We start from the raw sequence: 21267 nt of genomic DNA, 5'->3' as shown, positions 1-21267 counted from the left end.
TGGAATGAAATCCCCAGGTTGTGATCTGTTCCGCCCGCCTTGCTGGCTTCACTTTGTGACCCTGACCCCCTCACTCGCTCAGCTTCAGCCACACAGGTCCTTCCGCCCCTCCCGTGAGGCTTTTCCTGTCCCTGTTACTAAGGGCACTCTCCCCCAGTCTCTGCTCAGAGTGGACCCCCGAGCTCACAGGCAGCTCTCCCCCCATCACTTTCAAACCTATGTAAGATTTGTTACTCCCTGAAATTATCCGGGTTATGCATTTCTTTACTTTTGTCCATCTACTCCTTACATAGCGTCACGTGTCATGTGTCATGAAGGCAGGGAGTTTGTCACTTGGCATCGGTCTCCCCTTACACTAGCACAGTGCCTAGCATCCCCATAAACGGGGATGAATGCTGGAGACACAGGGGATAAGGTGGTCCCTGCCCCACAGCGTGTCTGGAAAGTTAATATGAGAATGAGACACGTGAACATGGGACTTGGCACATAGCAAGCGCTCGGCAAGTGAAGGTTGTTACTTCTTCAATCAACAAGTATTCATTGAGCAGCTGCTGTGTGCCAGTCACCAGCTAGGAGCCAGTGAGGAAAACCAAAAAGGACCCTGCTTTTCTGAGCTGACTGTTCACTGACACCGAACACAAAAAAATATGTGAATTACACAGTATGTCAGGAAGTGATCAGTGCTATGCAGAAAAACAAAGCAGAGAAGGGGTTCTGGAGGCCAGAGGGTGAGTGGCTATTTGAAAAAGGATGGTGGTGAGGTCTCACAGAGAAGGTGATATTTGAGCAAAGATCTGAGGGAGGGGAGGGAGAGTGCCTCGCAGATGTCTGATGGAAAAACTCTCCAGGCAGAGGGACCCAACCTCTCTTTGCAGGTGCAAAGGCCCTGGGGTGGGACCCTGATCCTGTTAGAGAATCATAAGGGTCTCCTCTCTCTCTGCTGTTTTCTTTCTCAAAATTGACAAGCACAAGTGTCTCCCGCCCAAGTGCTGCCGAAAGTGTGCAGCATCTCTCCCTGTGACCCAGCCGCCTGCCTCTTTAACCTTGAATGCCTTTTTGGGTCTCATGTGTCACTGGGTGGCGAGTGAGCTCCCCTTACTTCAGAAGAACGGCATGGGATGGGGGGGCCTTAGGTGGTGTCCGCCTCACCTATTACTGCCAAAAGTGGTCATGGGGTTATTTTTAAACGTGGGGAGGAAGTATTTATTGTTCCATGGCCGAGGAGAGCTGGGCAGCCTGTAGGATTCTTCTGGGGGAGCAGTGCTGTGTCCTTTCTACCATGGTGAGTAGCGAGGGCTCCTTGAGGTGTGATGCTGTGGAAGGGGGGAGGAAACACCACCTACAAGCAGAGGGCAGAGGGGAGGGGCAGAAAGCTGGCTTATGAGGGCCCCAGCCCCTGGTAGAAAAAGCAGTGCTTGCTGTGTGCGCACAGAGGAACCCCAATCAATGCCCCGATAAGCCACAAATAACAGCAGCTCCCAGGGACTCGCAAAAACAAAATAAGAGAGTTGGCTTTTTTATGGCTTGTCTACTGACCTCTCGAGGAATCAATAACTCCCAGGGCTTGCAAAATGGGATTGAACGCTTTTAAGGATCAAATTGTAATTCTTTTCTCTTGTTCAGGCAGCTGGGGAAAAGAATCTTTTTGTTTTCACCTTTTGAACTTGCAAATTTAAAACCTTTCTCCCTGTGTTGTTGGGTTAGGCGTCCCCCTCCCAAAGCAGGAAGCCCCCAAATCAGGGCCAGTGGAGGAGAATGGTTAGGGGCGCAGACTCTGGAGTCAGACTGCCCAAGTGCAACTCTGGTCCTGCCTTTTTGTGCCTGTGTGACCTTGGGCAAGTGACCCAACCTCTCTGAGCCCCAGTTGACTCCCCAGTCAAATAGCTACAGTAATCATAGCCCCTACTTGACAAGAGGACTACATGAAATCATGTATGTATATGTATAGTGTTCGAGCGTTTGCTCTAACTATTTAAAGTCAGAGAGAAGCGGGGTGGAGACAAATGTTAACTTGCTCTTCTCTTCACTGTTTGTGTGTGCAAGGACAGAACATTTAGAAAGGATATTTCACTGCCATTTGGATCAAAGGAGAACTGGGGAGGGGGAGCAGTGGGTTTTAACACCCTGAGAAAGTGTCATTTCATCTCGGCATTCCTCATGGTTTAGTGAGCCTGACGTTTTCCCTCTCCAATCAATTCTCCTTCTGCGCATTACTGAACTTTTTTTGTGAAATGCATTGCAACAGAGGCAGCTGGATCCCGCCGGGGCTGATCTGAAAGTGTTACCTCCTTCCCCGGAGACGTACCCTCCCCTAGTTTGCAAAGGTGGTGCTGCAAACCCTCTGTCTCTGAGGATCCACCAGAATCAGGGTGGATTCTGGGTCCTCTTATCCCTCCAGTATCACCATTTTTGAGATGAGAGTGGGCGTCAAACCCCCATTTCACAGATGAGCAGCTGAGGCTCACCCAGAGATGGGACCCGACTCCCAGCTTCTGACTCTTTTAATTAATGCTTCCCCCCCCCCACCCCCCGCAGGCACCTAAGAAAGCCAAGAAGAGAGCAGAAGGTGCCAATTCCAACGTGTTCTCTATGTTTGAACAGACCCAGATCCAGGAATTTAAGGAGGTGGGTGCAGCTGTTGAATCATACGCCCGGATGGAGATTCCCACCTGTCAAAGAGGACGTTCCCTCGTTCCACGTTCCCCGCAGGGACCTAGTGGTTAGAGGTTTTTATCATCCAAACAACCCCAAATTCACTCTCAACATGTGCATGAACCGTTTAAAGAAATTATTTTTAATAATTTTTGCCAATCTAAAAGTAAAGCGTATTTCTTGTTGAAAATGTTGGGGGAAATTTTCAGAAAAACACAAAGAAGAACATAAAAATGATCTACAATTCTATGACCCAGAAATAATCAGTTAGCGTTTTAATATTCGCCCTTCAAGTCACTTTTCGTATTACATGTATATACTTTTAAATTATTTTGCTATTTTTCCTTGAGCAATTCTGCATCCACATTTTCTATCAATTTACTGAAACCACTTCCCATGGTTGGATGTTACATGTGCTTAGAATGCTCTACCATTATAAATAACACATCTTTGCTGGTTTCCTTGGGGTAAATTCCTAAAAGCAGAACTGTTGGGTCAAAGAACTTTAAAAAAGGAACTGAAAACAGCTAGAAGCACTGGCCCTCCAGAAATGTGGTACAAATACCGACTCCCAGCAGCCCCAAAAGGAAAAAGTGCCTTTCCCCCCACATCTCCATCAACATTGGGTATTAAGAGCCTAAAAATATTATTTCTGCCAAACTGAGAGATGAAAAAGAGCATCTCTTAGATTTTAAATTCTATAGCCGTCCATTGTCGAACACGAGCAAGGTTGAAACCCTGTCACATTCAATGGGAGTGCGCCTTATTAAATAAACCTAAGTACCAATTAGGCCGAATTAAGCCACTGCCCGCAGGCTTGGAAGGATAGACTCTCAATGAATTTTCCAGCAGTCCCCGTGGCTCACACTGAGTCATCCACACTCCCACCTGGGCCTTCAGAGAAAGAGATGTTGAAGAGGCCAGTGTGTCCTGTATCAAAGGCGAAACCATTCGGGGCTTCCAAATGGTACACAAACCCTTAACACCTTTTGCCCTTAGATCACAGGAGTGTCGTGTCCCCTATGCCACCCGGGAAAGAAGAACTCCCACGATGAAATGTCATATCTGAACTCTGTCATATTTCTGTCATATTTGAAATCGTCACCTTCCCCTCCCTTCCCCCTCACCCTGCCCCAATCTCCAGAATGAGATCAGTTGCTGGGTGTGGGGTGTGGGGAGTGGGTGCAAATACTTTCAGGAACCAGCTACAAAGAACTCAAAAAACATGGAGATGATAAGTCATTTGTAAAATACCTGGGCATTTACAAAGCTCTTGGCGTCTCCGTGGGAGCCACCTGGGAAAGATAGCTGGCCCCATTTTATAGATAACTGGGCTTTGGTGAGGGGAGGGGGGCCGCTGATGAGACCCCAGGTATTAACTTGATTTTTTATTTTATTTTTTAATCAAATATTGTTTGTTTATTTTTGAGAGAGAGAGTGTGTATGCATGGGGGAGGGGCAGAGAGCTAGGGAGGCAGAATCCCAAGCAGGCTCTGCACTGTTAGCACAGAGCTGGACGTGGGGCTTGAACTCAAGAACCATGAGATCTTGACCTGAGTGGACATCAAGAGTTGAATGCTTACCCGACTAAGCCACCCAGGTGCCCCAACTTGATTTTTTAAAGAACGACTTCATAGAGATATAACTCACACACCTTCAATTCACCTTTTTAAAACTACGTGTACAATTCAGTGGTTATTTGCTATAGTCACAGAACTGTGCAGGCATCACCACTAACTTCCCAACATTTCTATCACCCCATAAAGAAACCTCACACCAACGAGCAGTCACTACCTGTTCCCTTCTGCCACCGCCCTCCCCCCCCCCCCCCCCCCCACCTCTGGCCACCGCTGATCTATTCTCAGCTCCTACACATTTGCCTGTTCTGGGCATTTTGTAGAAGCACATCGTACAGTATGTGGCCTTTTGCCCCTTGTTTCATACAGCGTCATGTGTCAGGGCTCATCTGGGCTGTAGCTGGCGTCAGGATCTCCTTCCTTTTTATTGCTGAGTTGTAATCCATCACATGGCTAGAACACATTCTGTGTAACCATCCACCAGTTGATGGACGTGTGGGCTGTTTCCAGGTTTGGGCCATTGTAAATAATGCTGCTGTGGACATTCAGGCACAGGTTTCCACGTGGACAGATTTTTCAGTTCTCTTGGGCAGATGCCCAGCGGTACGACTGCTGCATCATATGGTAACGCTATGCCTAACATTTTGAGGAACGGCCAGTTTCCAGCCTTTGACCCTTGATCTAATGTCCTTCGGTGCTCCTGAATCCCAGAACCCCATTTCCCCCAGTCTACAGCCTGATCTCTTGGTCTCGTCCCCTCAACTTCTCCTGGGCTGACCAGCCAACTGCCCCCTTCCACAGGCCTTCACCATCATGGACCAGAACAGGGATGGCTTCATCGACAAGAATGATTTGAGGGACACGTTTGCTGCTCTCGGTATGTCCCCCCTCTAGGCCTGCAGGAGGGTCTCCTTACCCCACCCTCCTGAGGAGTGGAAAGTGGGGCCACTGAAAAGGTCAAGAGCTTATCATTTTTCAGAGAAAGAGCTCAATCATGGTTGGCCTTTAAGACAAACTTCAGAGGAAAAGCAAAGAAGTGTTTAGGCTCTGAGTGTCTTCACATATCTCTCATTTCTCTTTTAAACTGACTTGTTTTTTCTGTGATTTTGAATGCAATGCCAGCTCACAATAGAAAATTTGAGAAACTCAGAAAAGTATAAAACAAAAAACATTAGCCATTAGGTCGCATTCCACTGTAACATTTCCGCCTCTCAGTCTTTTCTAGGTACATTTGGTTTTTTTGTGGAATTTTTGTTGTTGTTGTTGTTTTGAGGTTGGAATTATTCTATTTGGGAGCCAGCTTTTTAAATTTAACATCTCAGCAGTGTAAGCATGAGTGTATGGAGATTTTTCAAAATACACACGTCCACCCTGCCACCACTCACCCCCCTCCACTCCTACTCCCAGAACTCAGGGCCACCATGAACAGCTGAGCAGGTTGCGCACTACACAGTTCGACAGATTACTATTCATGTTTGTGGCCACTGTACATTTTTATATTTAAAACATAAATTATCTTAAGAAGGGGTGACTTTTAAAAATGTGCACAAAGGTGCTATTTGGTCTCGTGGCAGAGGCTAGCACAGGCTCTATGAGAATCTCCAAGGTTGTGTGGGTTGCAGCCCTTCAAGGAAAAAGTTCCCTTCAAGGTGATTCTGATCTGTGTGCCACCTCCCACTGAGAAGGGATCATTTGTAATAGGAACATTTCCCATTTCAGTAAAAAGTTAAAATATCTGTTTAAAATGTTTGAGGTTCTGAAGACACTATTATAAAAAATAGCTAACCCCTCCCCACAATGGATGTTTGGGCTGTGTCCAGCTGTCTGGCTATTATAAATAACACTGTGGAGAACATCTTCTCATGGGACTCTTTGGCCCCGCCCACTCCATCTCTGCTTGTCCCTTAGACTAGATTCCATGAAGCGGCATCAGGCGGGCAAATGCCAGAGTCCTGACAGCTGTTTCTGCCCTAGCGCGGGGGGCTCTGAGTGTGTATCTATCTCCTGCCCTAGGGCGTGTGAACGTGAAGAATGAAGAAATTGATGAAATGCTCAAGGAAGCTCCAGGTCCAATTAACTTTACTGTGTTCCTAACGATGTTTGGGGAGAAACTTAAGGGTAAGCTCATGTGTGTGTGTGTCTGTCTGGGTGTATGTGCATCTGCATTTGTGCACCTGTGTGTGTGTATCTTTACGTGTCTTCATCTTTGGCATGAATTAAAGCACTAGGAGGGCACACGGGTGTTGGCAGAAGGTGAAGGCAGAGTAACATTGGGGGTGGGGAGGATAAAAGCAACAGCTAACATTGCTCTGAGGCTTAGCCTGAGCCAGACCCCATGCTACACACTTTGGATCCATGACCTCATTTGCCATCTAGGAGGTAGGTTCTGTTTTATCCCCTGTCTAAGGCTCAGAGATGGAAAGCCACTTGCTTGTGGCCACACAGCTAGCAAACGCTGGAGTCAGGATTCGAATCCCAGTCTTTCTGACTCTAGATCCACTTTTGACCTTGGGTTTGCTCAGAAATGACTGGATTCTCAGCCCACTCTTTCTACTTACCAAGGTTCAGTGCTCAGAGGAAGGCAGGGCCTTTCCTCCAAGCAAACCAGCCTCGCTCTGGCCCCTCCACCTTTGAAGGGGAGTTGGGCCCTGCCTCCTGGGGTACTGTGGGTTTTCCAGCCACCCATTGCATGATGCAACCCTGCTTTCCGTTTCAGGGGCAGACCCCGAGGAGACCATTCTCAACGCATTCAAAGTGTTTGACCCCGAAGGCAAAGGGGTGCTCAAGGCTGATTAGTGAGTGGGATCTGTGGGGGAGGACGTGGGGGTTCCCTGCCGCCCACACACACACCTGGTGCCAACACCCGCTGTTCTGTTTTTGCAGCGTTCGGGAGATGCTGACCACACAGGCAGAGAGATTTTCCAAAGAGGAGGTAACAGCCCCTCGGACACACACTGCACCCCAGCTCCCGTGTCACCCTCTTTTCTAAAACACCCCTGGCCCCACACTGAGAGAGAACCTGCTACTGAGCCCCTATCTCATTTCGTTCTCTCAATCACACTATGAGGTAGGGACTACCAGCATTATTGTCATTTTATAGATGGGGAAACTGAGGCCCAGGGAAGTTAGTCACGGGCCTAAAAGGACAACACTAATGGTAAATGCTGGGGCCTGGATTCCAACCCAGGTCTGTCTGACTCCAGGTCTAGAGAGGCCTGGTTAGAGACCTGGTGCTGGTTAGAGCACCAATTTCCTGATGGAGTGAGGGTGACCTGCAGGGTACCACGTACTGTCATGAAGTTTCTGCACTGCACAATTCTCCTGGATGCTGTACTCATAAAATATATTGTGAAGTATATATTTATTGCAACCGTCGTCCAGCAGATGGCAGTAAAGTGTCTTGATATAATTCTTTTTTTAAGAAAACAGTATATATGACTTTTTTTGGCAGGGGGCAGTAATGTGCCTTGAAGAAGGGGCACTTTTGCTGCTAATTCATCAAAAGTCCTGTATCAATAAGCAATGGCCCTGTTGATATTATTAATGAACCTGAATCTATTTAAAATAGCCCCTTCTCAGGGTTGATTTCAACAGGTTTCACATTTCGCTAAAATTTTTATTTAGATTCTCTCCCCACCCCGCCACTTCCCCCACCAAAACCCATGCAGTTAAAAGAGGCTGTGGGGCGCCTGGGTGGCGCAGTCGGTTAAGCGTCCAACTTCAGCCAGGTCACCATCTCGCGGTCCGTGAGTTCGAGCCCCCCGTCAGGCTCTGGGCTGATGGCTCAGAGCCTGGAGCCTGTTTCCGATTCTGTGTCTCCCTCTCTCTCTGCCCCTCCCCCGTTCATGCTCTCTCTCTCTCTCTGTCCCAAAAATAAATAAACGTTGAAAAAAAAATATTAAAAGAGGCTGCCTTCACCTCCCACCAGCCTGGGGAGTTTGGACAAGCTCTTTGACCTCACTGTGCCTCACTCTCCTCATCTGTAAAGTGGGCAGTAATAAAACTTTCCTCATAGCGTGCTGTGAGGATTAAACAAGTTGATACATGTGAAGTGCTAAAGCATGTGGAAAACACAATATAAAGCGTTAGCTATTATTAGCCTAAATTAGTATCTTTAGTACTAAAAATATTTGTAGTATTTTTAAAAATAACTAGCTGATACTTTCTAAATGTGGAACTCGCACATTAAAAGCCTAGAGTTCTAGTTTCCCTCAAAGACGAAGTTCCCTCAGTCTGCCCCCCCTGCCCCCACAGCCGGCTCTGAGCCATGGGCACCTCTGGAGGTAGCTTGTGTGTCTGCGTTTCCCCACAGTCCCCAGCAGCCCCCCTGTTCCCCTGCAGAGGCTGCCTAGCTCCTTTGCAACCCGAGTCTGCGATCCCTGCTTTACGTGCGGCAGCCTGGATTCCCAGGAACATCCCTATAGGATGGCCCTTGGGGTCAGCCTTGCAGAAGAAAGAGCAAGGAAGGGCAAGGAAGCAGGGAGGCATGGAGGGAGATGCTGAACTTCAACTCAGGCCCTGAGAGTGTGTTGGCTCCCCACCCCCTGCCCCGCAGGGAGCCCTGGAACTAGAATACCCTTGGAGGAGTTCCCACGCTAGGCCTCACATTGATCAGTCGGCCGTGGGCTGCCCCAGGTGGACCGTGACCTTGGGGCTGGCAGTTCTCCACGGCAGCTGAGCAACGAGGCCTTCCCGGAGGGGGACCCGAGTGTCGTGTCCCCATGTCCACCGCACCCCTACTGCCTCTGCTCTGGGACCCTCCTCTCTCACTTGCCCTCCTGTCCCCCTCAGCATGTGTTGCTGGTTCTTTGCAGATGGACCAGATGTTCGCTGCCTTCCCCCCTGATGTGACTGGCAATTTGGACTATAAGAACCTGGTGCACATCATCACCCACGGAGAAGAGAAGGACTGAGAGGGGCTCATCACCCAACCCCGGGCTTGTCTTTGGTGGGGAGGTGGTCCCTGCCCTCCTCTCACTTTGCCCAGTAATGCCGCCGTCCCTGCTCCTGGCCTGTTAGCTGTGTGGCTGCTTCATCATCCACCTCTATCGTCTTTGCAGCCCCAGTGGTTGCAAGATGCCACGTAGCCACACATCCTACAGATGGAAATCCACCCAGAAGCTGTGTTCAAATAAACAGAAGGTTGTGTGTGTGTTCGTGGTGTTTCTCTGACAGACGTGCCTTGAGTGAGCAAGGTCCTTTGCTAGTTCCCGTGAAGGCAGGGTATGAGCGAGTGATGTCCCTGCTGTCATTATTATTGAATCCTAGTGACTCTTTATTGGAAACAGACCTTCACAGCCACTTAGGAATACTTCTGTCAAGGGCCACAATTTATTGGAATGGTAACTAGAGGACCACGGCCCTTTCTCGCAGAGAGTTCAAGCATCGGTAGAGCCTAGCTCTCATGACATCCTTTCCTTTAGGAAACATTACATCGGAATGTTTCTCCCATAGATGTGCTCACCCAGGCCCCAAGATAAATTAAGAGGAAGAGGCCTCACATTCATGCTAAGAATACGGCTAATTTAGCAAAAACTCATCTGTTTTTGAAATTAGCTCTTAAGAAGCTAATTTCTAATTTCAGATAAAGGAGCGCCATCTCAGGGGGCGCTCAGGAGCCGTGGTGACCTCATATAACTCTTGCCTCCTGTGTCCCCGTGCCTCCGTGTCCCACAGTGGCTCCCAGGACCCTAATCTAGTCTCTTAGTAATGAGTGTGGGGAGACACTGAGGTTAAAGAACAAAACATTTATTCTCTCTGGTACAAATGTAGCCCCCTCCACCTCAGACCATAACTTCTTGGGCCTCAGATCATCCCCCCTTTCCAGGATGCTGTCTCAGTGTAAGTCCCTGTTTCGAAACTCTTTCGCAGTGTAGTTGCTGAGCACGAGCTGCCGAAGGCTGCTGTGGTCCAGGGGCTGGTCCACTGCATCAAAGACAGGACTCGTGTGAGGAGTCCGGAAACCAAACCCAGCAAGGGGTGGGGGTGGGGAGCTTCCCTCCCAGGGACAGTGCCTCTCTGCCCCGTTCATGGATGCCCAAGGCATGGTTGTCCAAGCCTGATTTGGGGTCCCTCCACAGTGCTGGGGGTGGAGTTGAATATTCTCGAGGTTCAGGGAGGAGGCGCATCGGCAGAGATGTACTGCACAGGGATGCCCAGATAATAACTGTTTTTTTCTCCCAGAGGAGTATGTGAAGTTGAGTCTAGTTTAACATCAAGGAGACAGGGCCACCATGTGCTGTTGTTCAGGATGTAGACTGAACAAAGATATCTAGAGAAGACAGGTGAATGGATGGGCTGAAATCCAGCCCTCACCCGACTTGATTGCCAAATCATGTCCATACAGAAGGGGCACCTTAATTAACTTGTCCAGAGTGCCTCTTCTAATTCATACATATGAGCCACAGAGACTAATGAGCTAAGAGAACCCAGTGTTAATCAACATTCCCTTGAGCAGAAGTGAAGACATGATGATGCAAGTTCCTGACTGGGTGAGGGTAGCATTACCAGCATCTGTGCCCTGCCACCCTCCTCTTTTAGGAATCAAAGGGCAAAGGGAAGGTATGCAAAGGTGAGTAACACCAGACCCAGCTTTCACTCCTGCCAAGTTTCAGTTGCCCCAATTCAATCAAACTGGAGGGGTGTGTGTGTGTGTGTGTGTGTGTGTGTGTGTGTGTGTGTGTGTGTCGGTGATCCTTCCTCACTCCTCCCCCTCCATCTCTGACACACCTGCACGCTTGAAGCCCTGCTTAGAGAGCTGTGGCAGCTTTTTTTTTTTAATCTAGTTTTCTCTAATTCCTAAAGTTGCTCAGGACCATTGGAAAAGAACAATTTAAACAATACAGAATTGTTTAACTTAGGCAAACGTCTGTAAATCGCCACCTCGAGAAACACCCACCACAAGTCAGCCTATAGATCCTTTGTTTTTGTATGCGTAATCAAGACCCCGTCCTCCTTGCTTCCCTCCCAACCTCCCTCCCTCCTCCTCCTCCTCCTCCTCTCTCATTATACACAGTTCTTTCCCTATTATACATCGGGGTTGTCAAGGGCTGTCTTGTGCTTTGTAGGATTTCTAGCAGCTTCCCTGGCCACTAGATGCCAGCAGTATCCCTTACCTCCCAGGTGTGACAACCAAAAATATCTCCAGACATGGCTCAAAGTCCCCTGGATACTATAGGATATAGGATTATATCCTATAATCCATATATCATTACACATATATAATTTATATATAAATTATAAGTTTGAGAGCGTGTGTGTATGTGTGTGTGTGTGAAAGAGAGAGAGAGAGAAAGAGACAGAGAGAGAGAGAGGGAGAGTTTATAGTGACCCACTGTACTCTTGTCTGTGTCTGCACAGTAAGCCTGTTGCACAGATGGGTGACCCGTAATTCACGTAACAAGTCTCCAATGGGTGAGCGTTTCAGTAGTGCCCAGTTCGGGGCTGCAGTGAACATGGCCCTACTTTCATCCTTGAACCTTGAATAAATGTTTCTTGGAGGACCAATCTGCACAGGCAAGATGACGGGCTTCACAGGTGTATCTGTGTCCCAGGCTTGCCACACATGTGGCAACTACCCTCCAAAACCCAGGCGGGGCCAATTTTCTCCCCGCCCCCAGAGAGAAGGGCTGCTTCCCCGGGTGAAGGGAGTGTCAGGAGGGAAGATTGACAACCTGGCCACAGGGGCCACAGTTAGGCATTTGGCTTCCAGGGAACCAAGCCGCAGCTGCCTCAACCATGAGGTTGCAGGACACGGTTGGGGTGGGGCAAGAATGGCCGTGGGTGGAGACAGACTCAGGGGCATAAGGTTAGGGTGAGAGATGGGCCTAGGGAATCTTGTGTGTCTGCAACTTGCCAATTTGTAAACTTAAGCATTTTAAGGTTCATTTTAAATGGTCACAAAGTAGTGATTGAAAAAAATATCCAGGATCACTAAACTTCAGGATCTGTGGCTAGGTCATTGCACTGTAGAGGGAAGCATCACCAGGCAAAACAAGTCAAGGGACCACAGCCATGATGGAACCCAATGGAACGGATGGGCCTACGAGACTCATAAAGGGAAACTGAGGCTCAGCACTGCAGACTCTCTCTGGCACAGGTCTCCTAGCAACCTGTGCAGATTGGGGGAGAAAGAGAACTCACCTTCATCCAACCTGTCGCTGAAGGGGTCAGCCCCAAGCACCGGGGGGATGACTTTGATGGGTTCTGTAGGCTTGAGGAGGGAAGAGCCGCCCCAGAAAGGGTTGATGAAGGGCGGTGGCATCTCGGTCTCTGCCCCTTCCATATCCAGGATCCGTTTGTAGGACTCCAGCAGCAGGAGGTCATTGGTCTTCTCCTCAATGATGGCTGGAAGAAAATCAATCAGAACCAAGATGGCAGCCAAGATGGCAGCCAAGAGACCTGGTTCCCAGGAATTGGGGGTGGTGCCCCCACCCCCCTGTAGGCTGGAGAAGAAGGGAAAGAACAGAGAGTGGGGACATCCTCTAAGGATGAGGGCTTTCTCTTAGGTTACACCGTGCGTTCTCCAGAGGGCACTATCCGCAAGAGGGCAATATTTGTTTTTGAGACGCAAAAAAAAAAAAAAAAATCTGACTTTATAACATAAAACATATACATACAGAACATAAACAACTATAGCTTATATCTACAGTGTTAAAATTTCATGAGGAGGACAATTAGGAAAAGAATGCCTAAAAAGACTCCTTAGGAGGCAATAATGAAAAGACGGTTGAGAAACAGTGGGTTACACTAACAATTGGGAGCCACAGGCAGCCTCTTAAACTACTGATGTTTCCCCTGCACGCTCTGTCCCAGGCTTCTAGACCTGCGCTCATGCTGTTCCTTCTGCCTAGAATGCCTTTCCCTACACCCCTCCCTGAATAACCCCTACTGGCGTTTTGAGACTTGGGTCAGGCCTCTGCCACCTGCAGGAATGTTTTTCTGACCTGTCTAGTCCGGGGGAGCTCCCCTATCCTGCTGTGTGTCGGAGCCCTGTGCATTCACTGGAGTTGTGTGTTCAACCACCCACTCTACCAATGAGTATTGGATGCCTACCATGCCAGGCACACAGCTGGATGCTGCGATGCATGGAGGAGAAACAAAGCAACAACAACAGTAAAAACAAAGATGCAATCTCGGCCCGAGGAAGCTCATAAGCTTCAGTGTACAGGAGGAAGACGGACAAAAGGACAAATTCGACAGGTAAACAGAAAAGCACACGCTTCCCTTGCTTTCCAGATGCTCGTTATCTAGACTCAGTAACTCCTGGATCTGGAGAATGTTTTAAATAAACCTCGTGCTACCTGTACTGTTGCCATTCTTTCTGAAAATCAGATACCAAAAATATTTGCATCTGGCACTTGCTATCAGATCTCGAAAACTTCATAGATTCACAGAGTGAGAGCTACTTGTACATGGAAACAAACTGGATGGATGTTACATAAAAGGACTGCCATGAATGGGAACAATAGCGTGTGTGGAGGGGACACCAACCTCAGATGAGGCAGTGGAGGGAAGCCCGGCTAGGGAGAGGACATTTAAACTGAGATCTGAGAATGAGAAGGAACTCAGCCTGTGCAAAGGCCCTGAGGTGGGAATGTGTTGAGGGGAGGGTTGGAAGAATCCATAGAATAGTGTGACTTGTGAGAAAGCAGGACACGAGGACATGACAAATGTGAGTAGGGGCCAGGCTGTGTAGACGTAATAGGGTGTGGGCAGGAAAGAGTTAACACAGGAGTCCTGATTACTCTCCCTGGAAAGACCAGCTTGCCAGGTTGGCCTGAGGCTGACATCAGGGAACCTGGATTTCAGGAAGGTTCCCATCCTCACTAAATGATAATAGAGGCTCAGTGCCCCTAACCTGTATGTATAAAACATGTTTATGCTAAGTAACTGCTTTATTTTTTTCAAAACCCTGGGCACAGCCTCTCTAATGAGCTCGCCTGGTTGGTAACGTCTCACTTACGTCATCACAACTCAATGCTGGGGGAACTAAGTGCGTCCTGTGTGACCCCTCTGGATGACGAACCCTTGGAGCTTGCTCCTGGCTTCCTCCAGACTTCACCCCATGCCCGTTTTCCTCTTGCTGATTTTGCTTTGATCCTTTTGCTACAGCAAATAAAGCCCAGAGTGCCACTACAGGCTGAGTCTGTGAGCCCTCCTAGCAAATCACTGAACCCGGCTCGAGGGGGTGATTGGGAAATCCCCAGACACGGAGCGTATTAAGAACCTTAGGTATTACTCTAAAAGCAAGCCATTCGCTCCAAATTGGGGTGATCTCTGGAGGTACCTCCCTCCTTCTCTATCCTGAGCTAAGGGCCTATGGCTAGAAATGTGTGTTCTAGTTGACAGGCATTTACTACAGGCCAAGCACTGCTCTGAGCACTTTATTTCTTCCTTTCCGATCCGTATGCTTTTCAATTCTTTTTCTTGCCTTACTGCATTGTTTAGGACCACCACGATGATACTGAATAGGAACAATGAGAGCAGACATTCTTGCCTTGTTCCTGATCTTAGAGGAAAAACATTCAGTTTTTTACCCTTAAGCGTGAGGTTAGCTGTGTTTTGTAGATACCGTTCAAAGTTAAGAGAGTTTCCTTCCAGCTCTAGTTTGCTAAGAGTTTTTATCTGAATGGATGTTGAATTTGTCAAGTGCTTTTTCTGCATCTATTAATACGATCATATAGCTTTACTCTAAGAACTATTAATTTATTTAAACTTCCCAACAACCTTATGAGGTAGATATTAGTTTACTCCTCATTTTTTTTTTGGGGGGGGGGACAGAGCTAGTAAGAGTAGAACCAGGATTGGAGCCCAGGCAGGCTGGCGTTACAGCCCACGTTTCATCACCGGGCTCAATGCCACCCAAAGAACAAGTCCTCGTGACTGCTCACAGAAAGTTCCGGAAATAGTTCTTAAAGGCCCAACAAGCCCCCCACTCCCTTGACTCACCAAAGTACTGTGGAAGGTTGGTGTCATTGATTTTCCCTGTCTCCCCTAAGTGCCCCAGGATCTTGGTGGCATCACAATTTATCTTTTTAAACAGACTCTCCACCGAGTTCTTGAGATGCTCCAAGGTCTTGCTGATTTCCTTGTAGCTGTTCTCATACATGTCTGCCTCCTCCGTGGTCTTCTTCAGTTTCTCCTGGTGACAGACCCCAATTCCCACCCAAGATCAGCCAGGCTGCACCCTGGGCTCCGCCCACCCATAAGGACTTTCAGTGGGGATGGGGGTTTGGGACCCTCTGGAACCAGAGCCTCTGAACTACAGATTTTCAGACCTCTGAGGGGATACAAAATCAACGTACTAAGCCTTAATCAGCATTCTAAAGAAAGTAAATAGAAAAGAAAGGAAAAGAAAATACTAATATACACTGCAGGTAATGAGGGTAAATATTGTTAAATCTAAGTTTTGTTTCACCTACATGTATGTACACGTGTCTACATGTGTACGGGATTACAATATTTTTTAAAAGCTGGTGATTCATTTTTTAAAACTGTGGCCCACAGAAAGGAGTACATTTTACAATGAAGCCTAATTCATAGTATACAATGTAAATATACATACGGGTATGGGTGTGTGTTTAAATAGATTATCTAATCAAATGACGTAAATGCTTCACAGATCAATATTCTTATTGTGTGTTCTCATATTTTCTATTGTTCTGTTTCATTATTTTTGAAGGCTAGTTCAATCCAACAAACTGATTTTACCACTCACTGGTTAATACACATTGCTCTGGTCCAGTGGTTCTCAAAGTGGGGTCCCTGGGCGACCAGGAGCATCAGCTTCATCAGGGAACTTGCTAGAAGTGCAAATTCTTGGGCTCCAGTCCAGACCCTGAATCAGAGGCTCTGGGGGTGGGCCTGGCAATGTGTGTTTTAATGAACCTCCAGGTGATTCGGATGCACGGTAAAGTCTGAGAACCCCTGCGAGTCCATTGGGTCGCAATCTTGGCTTCACGTTACTTTCACTTGGGACCTTCAAAACATCTGCTGCCCTGACCCCAGCCTCAGAGGTTCAGATGGTTTGGTCTGGCATGCGGCCTGGGCATCCGAGGTGAATCTGACTTGCAACCCTGGGCTGAGAATCCCTGCTCTTGGGTTGAGAGCTTCCAGTCACTTCCTGACTCTCCCTCTGAGCTCTCAGCTTGCTAAGGTGAACTGGGCCCAGTGAGGACTGCCCATTCCCCTGTGGCTCCTGCCTCGTCCCAAATAACAATCCCAAGGGGTCCGTCCTATCCATACCCCCATTTTCCAGGTGAGGAAACTGAGGCTCTGAAGCACACAACCAGGAGAGGGAAGCCAAGATCCGAACTGTCACTCGACCATCACACCGGGCAGCTTCCTCTGTCCTGGCTCCCAGGGCTGAGTTTCCCCATATGACAGCAAGAGCTGCCCTCTCATTCTAGAGGCACGTTAGGAGATCACGTGGTCAAACAAACAAAAAGCCTGATGTGGCTGTGATAACATGTGTCCAGCACCTTACACATCATCTCAACACAGCCTCACAACTGCTACAGATTTCAGGTGAGGAAAACAGAAGGTCAGAGGTCAGAGAAGAAAGGCGAACTTGTGTTTAGCTTCCTTGTATGGAGCGGTCTACGTACCTGACCTTGGGTTCATTTCTTGAGCAATTATTTAGTTCCAAGGTGAGGTGATTGTGAGGTTTTACTGATTTACATCACGAACAACAATGATAGCTACACTCAGAATTCTCTGCTGTGCCATGTGCTCAGTGTGCACATGCATGACTTACCTCAAACTTCACAGTCCACTGAAGTGAAGATGATTATTATCTCCATATTAAAGGTGAGGAAACAGAGGCTCAGAGAGGTTAAGTCAGTTTCTCAAAGTCACACAGCTAGGAAGTGACTTTTCTGAGAGTCATACCCAAGCGTTTGTTCCCAGGTCCTGGTTGCTTAACTCCCATGCAAAAGCCTCCCGTTAAGGGGCAGGTGCTCCCACTGCTCTCAGAGGGGCAGGAGAGGATGAAAGGGAAGATGTGAGGAAAGCCTCCGGGAATAGAGCAGAGGGAAATGATCTTTAGCAGGGGGTAAGGGAAAAAAAGGCCCTTGTGATTCCATTGCTATTAAGACAAATTCTCCTGCTTGGAGTATTTGCTTTGAACTGAGGCCCCCAGAAGTCATGCTGCAGCCAAGGGAACAAAGACAGGATGAAAAGACTTCAGACGTGGGGGAGACGCTGGGGGCTGCCTGGTCGGCCTCCCCAAAGTGCCCCTCTTTAGGCCTTCAAAACCCAGAGGTGCAGAGCCTCACCAGTCCCAACCCCAAGGAAGCATCTGGACGACACTGGGTGGCCGTGAGCCACTGGGGACGTGGGGCCCCAATCATGTGCTCAGCTTGAGGAGGGTCTCCTTGGACTTGGACCCTGCCTGAAGCGTCATTCCCCATATCTGGGCTCCTGAGACAGGCCTCTCGGAGCCAGAGCCGAAGGATGGTGCCTTGTGCTTTGCTGCCCCCCAGTGGCCCATTGGAGAATGGCACTGCCATCCCTGTCTAACCAGATGGATGCCAACAAAGAAAATACGCCACAAAGAAGGAAAGGAAAATGATCCAGGACTGCAGTTCCTGGGTCAGGGACTGTTGGATTACAACAGGGCTGTGCAAACTCTCTGGGTTCATATCTTTGTCAGGTGTTTGCTATCTATTCTCCCCTTACGCCTTAATAACAAACTCCTGATTGTATTTGGGGCGGCAATGTGCCCAGCTGAAAATTATATTTCCAAGCCTCCTTTGCAATAGGGATGGCCAGCAAGATGTAAGTGCAGAAGTCACTGGCTGAGTCTTCACAGAAATAACTTTTAAGGTAATGGGAACGATATTTTTGCCTCCCCCACTTTCTTCCTGAATGGAACATATAAGTGATGTCTGGATCATCAGCAGTCACAATACAACCATGAGACATCCCTGGGAAAATAAGCCACACGCTGAAGATGGCAAACAGGAGGAGCCTGGGTTACTGATGACATCATGACCTGAAGTACCTATCTCCAAATGTATTTAACAAAATAAATACTTCTACCTTGCTTAGGACACTGCTGCTTTGGTTCCTGGTGATTGGCAACTAAATACAATGCAAAGCTCAAATACAGCATCCCAGCTCCAAGGTATTAGTCAAATGACTTTACCTCTCTGAGTCTCAGTTTCTCATCTGTAAAATGTAGAGACCACAGCACCTAACCCACAGGGCTGTTGTGAGGATTAAATGAGATAATACACGCAAAGCACTTAGCCCAGTACCTGGTACATAGTAAATGCTCAACAAATGTTCATAATAACTGTTATTGACAACAGGCCACAGCCAGGACAAGGGGGAGAGAGAAAAAAGTTACTGAGGCAGAGCTCTGTCTGGAATTTGCCAGTCTGGGATGAAATTATAGGCACAAGTGCCTGGGCTATGCTCCCTGAAGTCCGGGAGTCTTTAAAGCAGACAAAGGGCCTGTAAGGGACAAAATTCTACAGGCACATCTGTAGCAGAGGCTGCCCATGACAAAGGGTCAGGACATGTCAAGACATGAGCCAGGCCAGTTCGGTCTCATGGGGCAGATATCATACTCCTCCTGAGGGCCGCCTGACAGGCTGCATGACAGACAGGCAGACAACAGAGACTCCCACGTCCCTCCCTCCCCACCGTGGTCTTACCTCCATCTGTCTCAGGACAGAGCAGTTGTCATCATGGGATGATTTCTGCTGGGATTGCAAGAGGATGATCTCATTCTGCTCACGAGAGAACCAGACCATAAGGACAAGTGCGTGCTCCCCTCCCCACCACACCTGAAACCATGCCTGTGCCTTGAGACGATGATGAGGATCTAAATTATCTGTTTCAAGGAGCCCCCAAACCCCTGGGCCCCACTTAAGCCCATGGAGGTTCTTTCTGATGTTTCTTTTTAATGTTTTATTTATTTTTGAGACAGAGAGAGACAGAGTGTGAGTGGAGGAGGGTCAGAGAGAGAGGGAGACACAGAATTGGAAGCAGGCTGCAGCCTCTGAGCTGTCAGCACAGAGCCCGACGCGGGGCTGGAACTCACAAACCGTGAGATCATGACCTGAGCCGAAGTCGGACGCTTAACCGACTGAGCCACCCAGGCGCCCCTGATGTTTCTTAATTAGAAGGATGAGGGCGTGGGAGGGCGGGTGGTTCATCCATTCTGAAGAACTGTCTAGAACAGCAGTCAATAGAACCGTGATGGTGGCAATGTTCTCTCTGCAACACCCAGCCCTGCAGACACTAGCCACTTGTGGGTATTGAGCACTTGAAGTGTGGTAGTGCCACCGAGGAACTAAACCTTAATTTTACTTAATTTAAACTTACATTGCCATGGGTGGCTTGTGGCTACTGTAATGGATGTAACGTAAAGGCAGCTCCAGAGCAGAGGTTATCAAAGTCCAGCATGAATCAGAATCACCTGGAGGTTCGTGAAAACACAGACTGCTGGGCCCCTCTCCCAGAGGTTCTGGTTCGGTAGGTCTGGGTGGGGCCCAAGACTGTGCATTTCTTGAAAGTTCCCAGGAGCTGCTGCTACTGTTGATCCAGGGACCAGATTCAAGAACCCCTGTGTTAGAAGAGTGTGTCTAAATATAAAAGGCTACCCTTTGAATAATTTCATCCCTAGAAATCTGTCCCATGGAAATAGTAGGACATGTGGGCAAAGTGGCTGTTCAAGGTTGTCTGTCAGGTTATTACTCAAGAATGGCCCCCAATTAGGGGCGCCTGGGTGGCTCAGTCGTTCAAGCTATTGACTTCGGCTCAGGTCATGATCTCACGGTTCGTGGGTTCAAGGCCCTACATCGGGCTCTGTGCTGACAGCTCAGAGCCTGGAGCCTGCTTCGGATTCTGTGTCTCCCTCTCTGTCTGCCCCTCCCCCACTCATGTTCTGTCTCTCTCAAAAATAGATAAACATTAAAAAGGAAAAGAAAAGAATGGCCCCCAGTTAGAGACAACTTAAATGTCTACTGATAGTGGATGAGTTAAATCAAAGATAGTATTCATATCATGGGGGCAATGGGTCTCAAAAATGTTTTTAATATTTTTTTTTCTAAAAATATGGTTTCAATTGAAGATTCCTGGCCCATTCTCAGAGAATCTAGGTTTGTAGGTATAGGATAGAACTTGGGGATCACATTTTTAAGAAGTTTCTTATGATTCTACACAGAGATTCCAGGGTCCCCAGAAGCCATTAAAAAGAACATAGAAGATGTTGGAGAGTTCTATGATGAACTTGGGGGGAAAAGTTTTCGAAACAGTGTGAACTGTCTAGAATGATCCTGGTATTGTAAATGGGCATCTTTCCTACCTCAGGACCTTTGCACTTATTGTTTCCTCTGCCTGGAATATTCATCCCCCAGAGATCTACATAGCTTATTCCTGCAAGTCTGCTCAAACTTCACTTCTCAACTTCCCATGCCCTCACTTGGCTCCAGAACCCCCCCTTTACCTGCTGTACTTCATCTTTTTATCCACACCACTTCTCATTTTCTAATATATCCTATAATTTTTAAAAGTTTATTTAGTTAAGAGAGACAGAGTGTGAGAGGGGAAGGGGCAGAGAGTGAGGGAGACAGGAAGAATGCCAAGCAGGCTCTGCATGGCAGGCCAGCGCACAGAGCCTGAATGGGGCTCGAACACACGAAACCATGGGATCATGACCTGAGCCAAAATCAAGAGTTGGACTCTTTGATCCACCCAGGCGCCCCTACCCTATGATTAATGTATTTAGTAGGCTTGTTGTTCATTGTCTGTCTCTCAGCCAGAATAGAAGCTCCATGAGGGCAGAGCCTTTTGTTGTTTTGTTCTCTGTCCCATAACCAGGGTCTAGAATAGTGCCTGGCACATAGTAAGTGCTCAATAAATACTTGCTGAATGAAAAAATAACCAAAAGAACACTTTTTTCAATCAGAATACATGAATCTATATATACTATATAATAATCACTATGTTAAGTTTAAAAGCATCACCCCCAAAAAAATAAATCAGAAGGAAATAGATCAAAATAGCAACAATGATTGTCTCTCAG

General features: G+C 47.9%; 2 protein-coding genes across 3 annotated transcripts in view; one reads left to right on the top strand and one right to left on the bottom strand.

The window, feature by feature from the left end:
• Positions 1–1129: 1129 nt before the first annotated feature.
• MYL2 (myosin light chain 2) lies at positions 1130–9381 on the top strand. The gene is made up of 7 exons (XM_025933244.2): positions 1130–1282; positions 2536–2625; positions 5031–5106; positions 6243–6347; positions 6946–7024; positions 7113–7161; positions 9044–9381. The coding sequence occupies exons 1-7, from the start codon at positions 1214–1216 to the stop codon at positions 9140–9142; spliced, it is 567 nt and encodes a 188-aa protein (XP_025789029.2). The 5' UTR covers positions 1130–1213; the 3' UTR covers positions 9143–9381.
• Positions 9382–9961: 580 nt separating this feature from the next.
• CCDC63 (coiled-coil domain containing 63) overlaps positions 9962–21267 on the bottom strand; it is a 35935-nt gene continuing 24629 nt past the window's right edge. The window contains exons 10-13 of one of the 2 annotated variants that reach the window (XM_086681676.1): positions 18893–18937; positions 15180–15372; positions 12372–12575; positions 9962–10154 (exon numbers count right to left, since the gene is read on the bottom strand). In XM_086681676.1, the coding sequence (XP_086537802.1) occupies positions 10066–10154; positions 12372–12575; positions 15180–15372; positions 18893–18937 (531 nt within the window). In that variant the 3' untranslated portion in view covers positions 9962–10065. Of the gene's footprint in view, positions 10155–12371; positions 12576–15179; positions 15373–18892; positions 18968–21267 lie in introns of both variants that reach the window. The other variant, XM_025933446.2, reaches the window with a different exon arrangement.

Source organism: Puma concolor, chromosome D3, assembly GCF_028749965.1.
Source record: "Puma concolor isolate L17-30 chromosome D3, mPumCon1.1.hap2, whole genome shotgun sequence".
NCBI lineage: Eukaryota > Metazoa > Chordata > Mammalia > Carnivora > Felidae > Puma > Puma concolor.
This window is presented reverse-complemented; position numbering and strand designations above follow the sequence as displayed.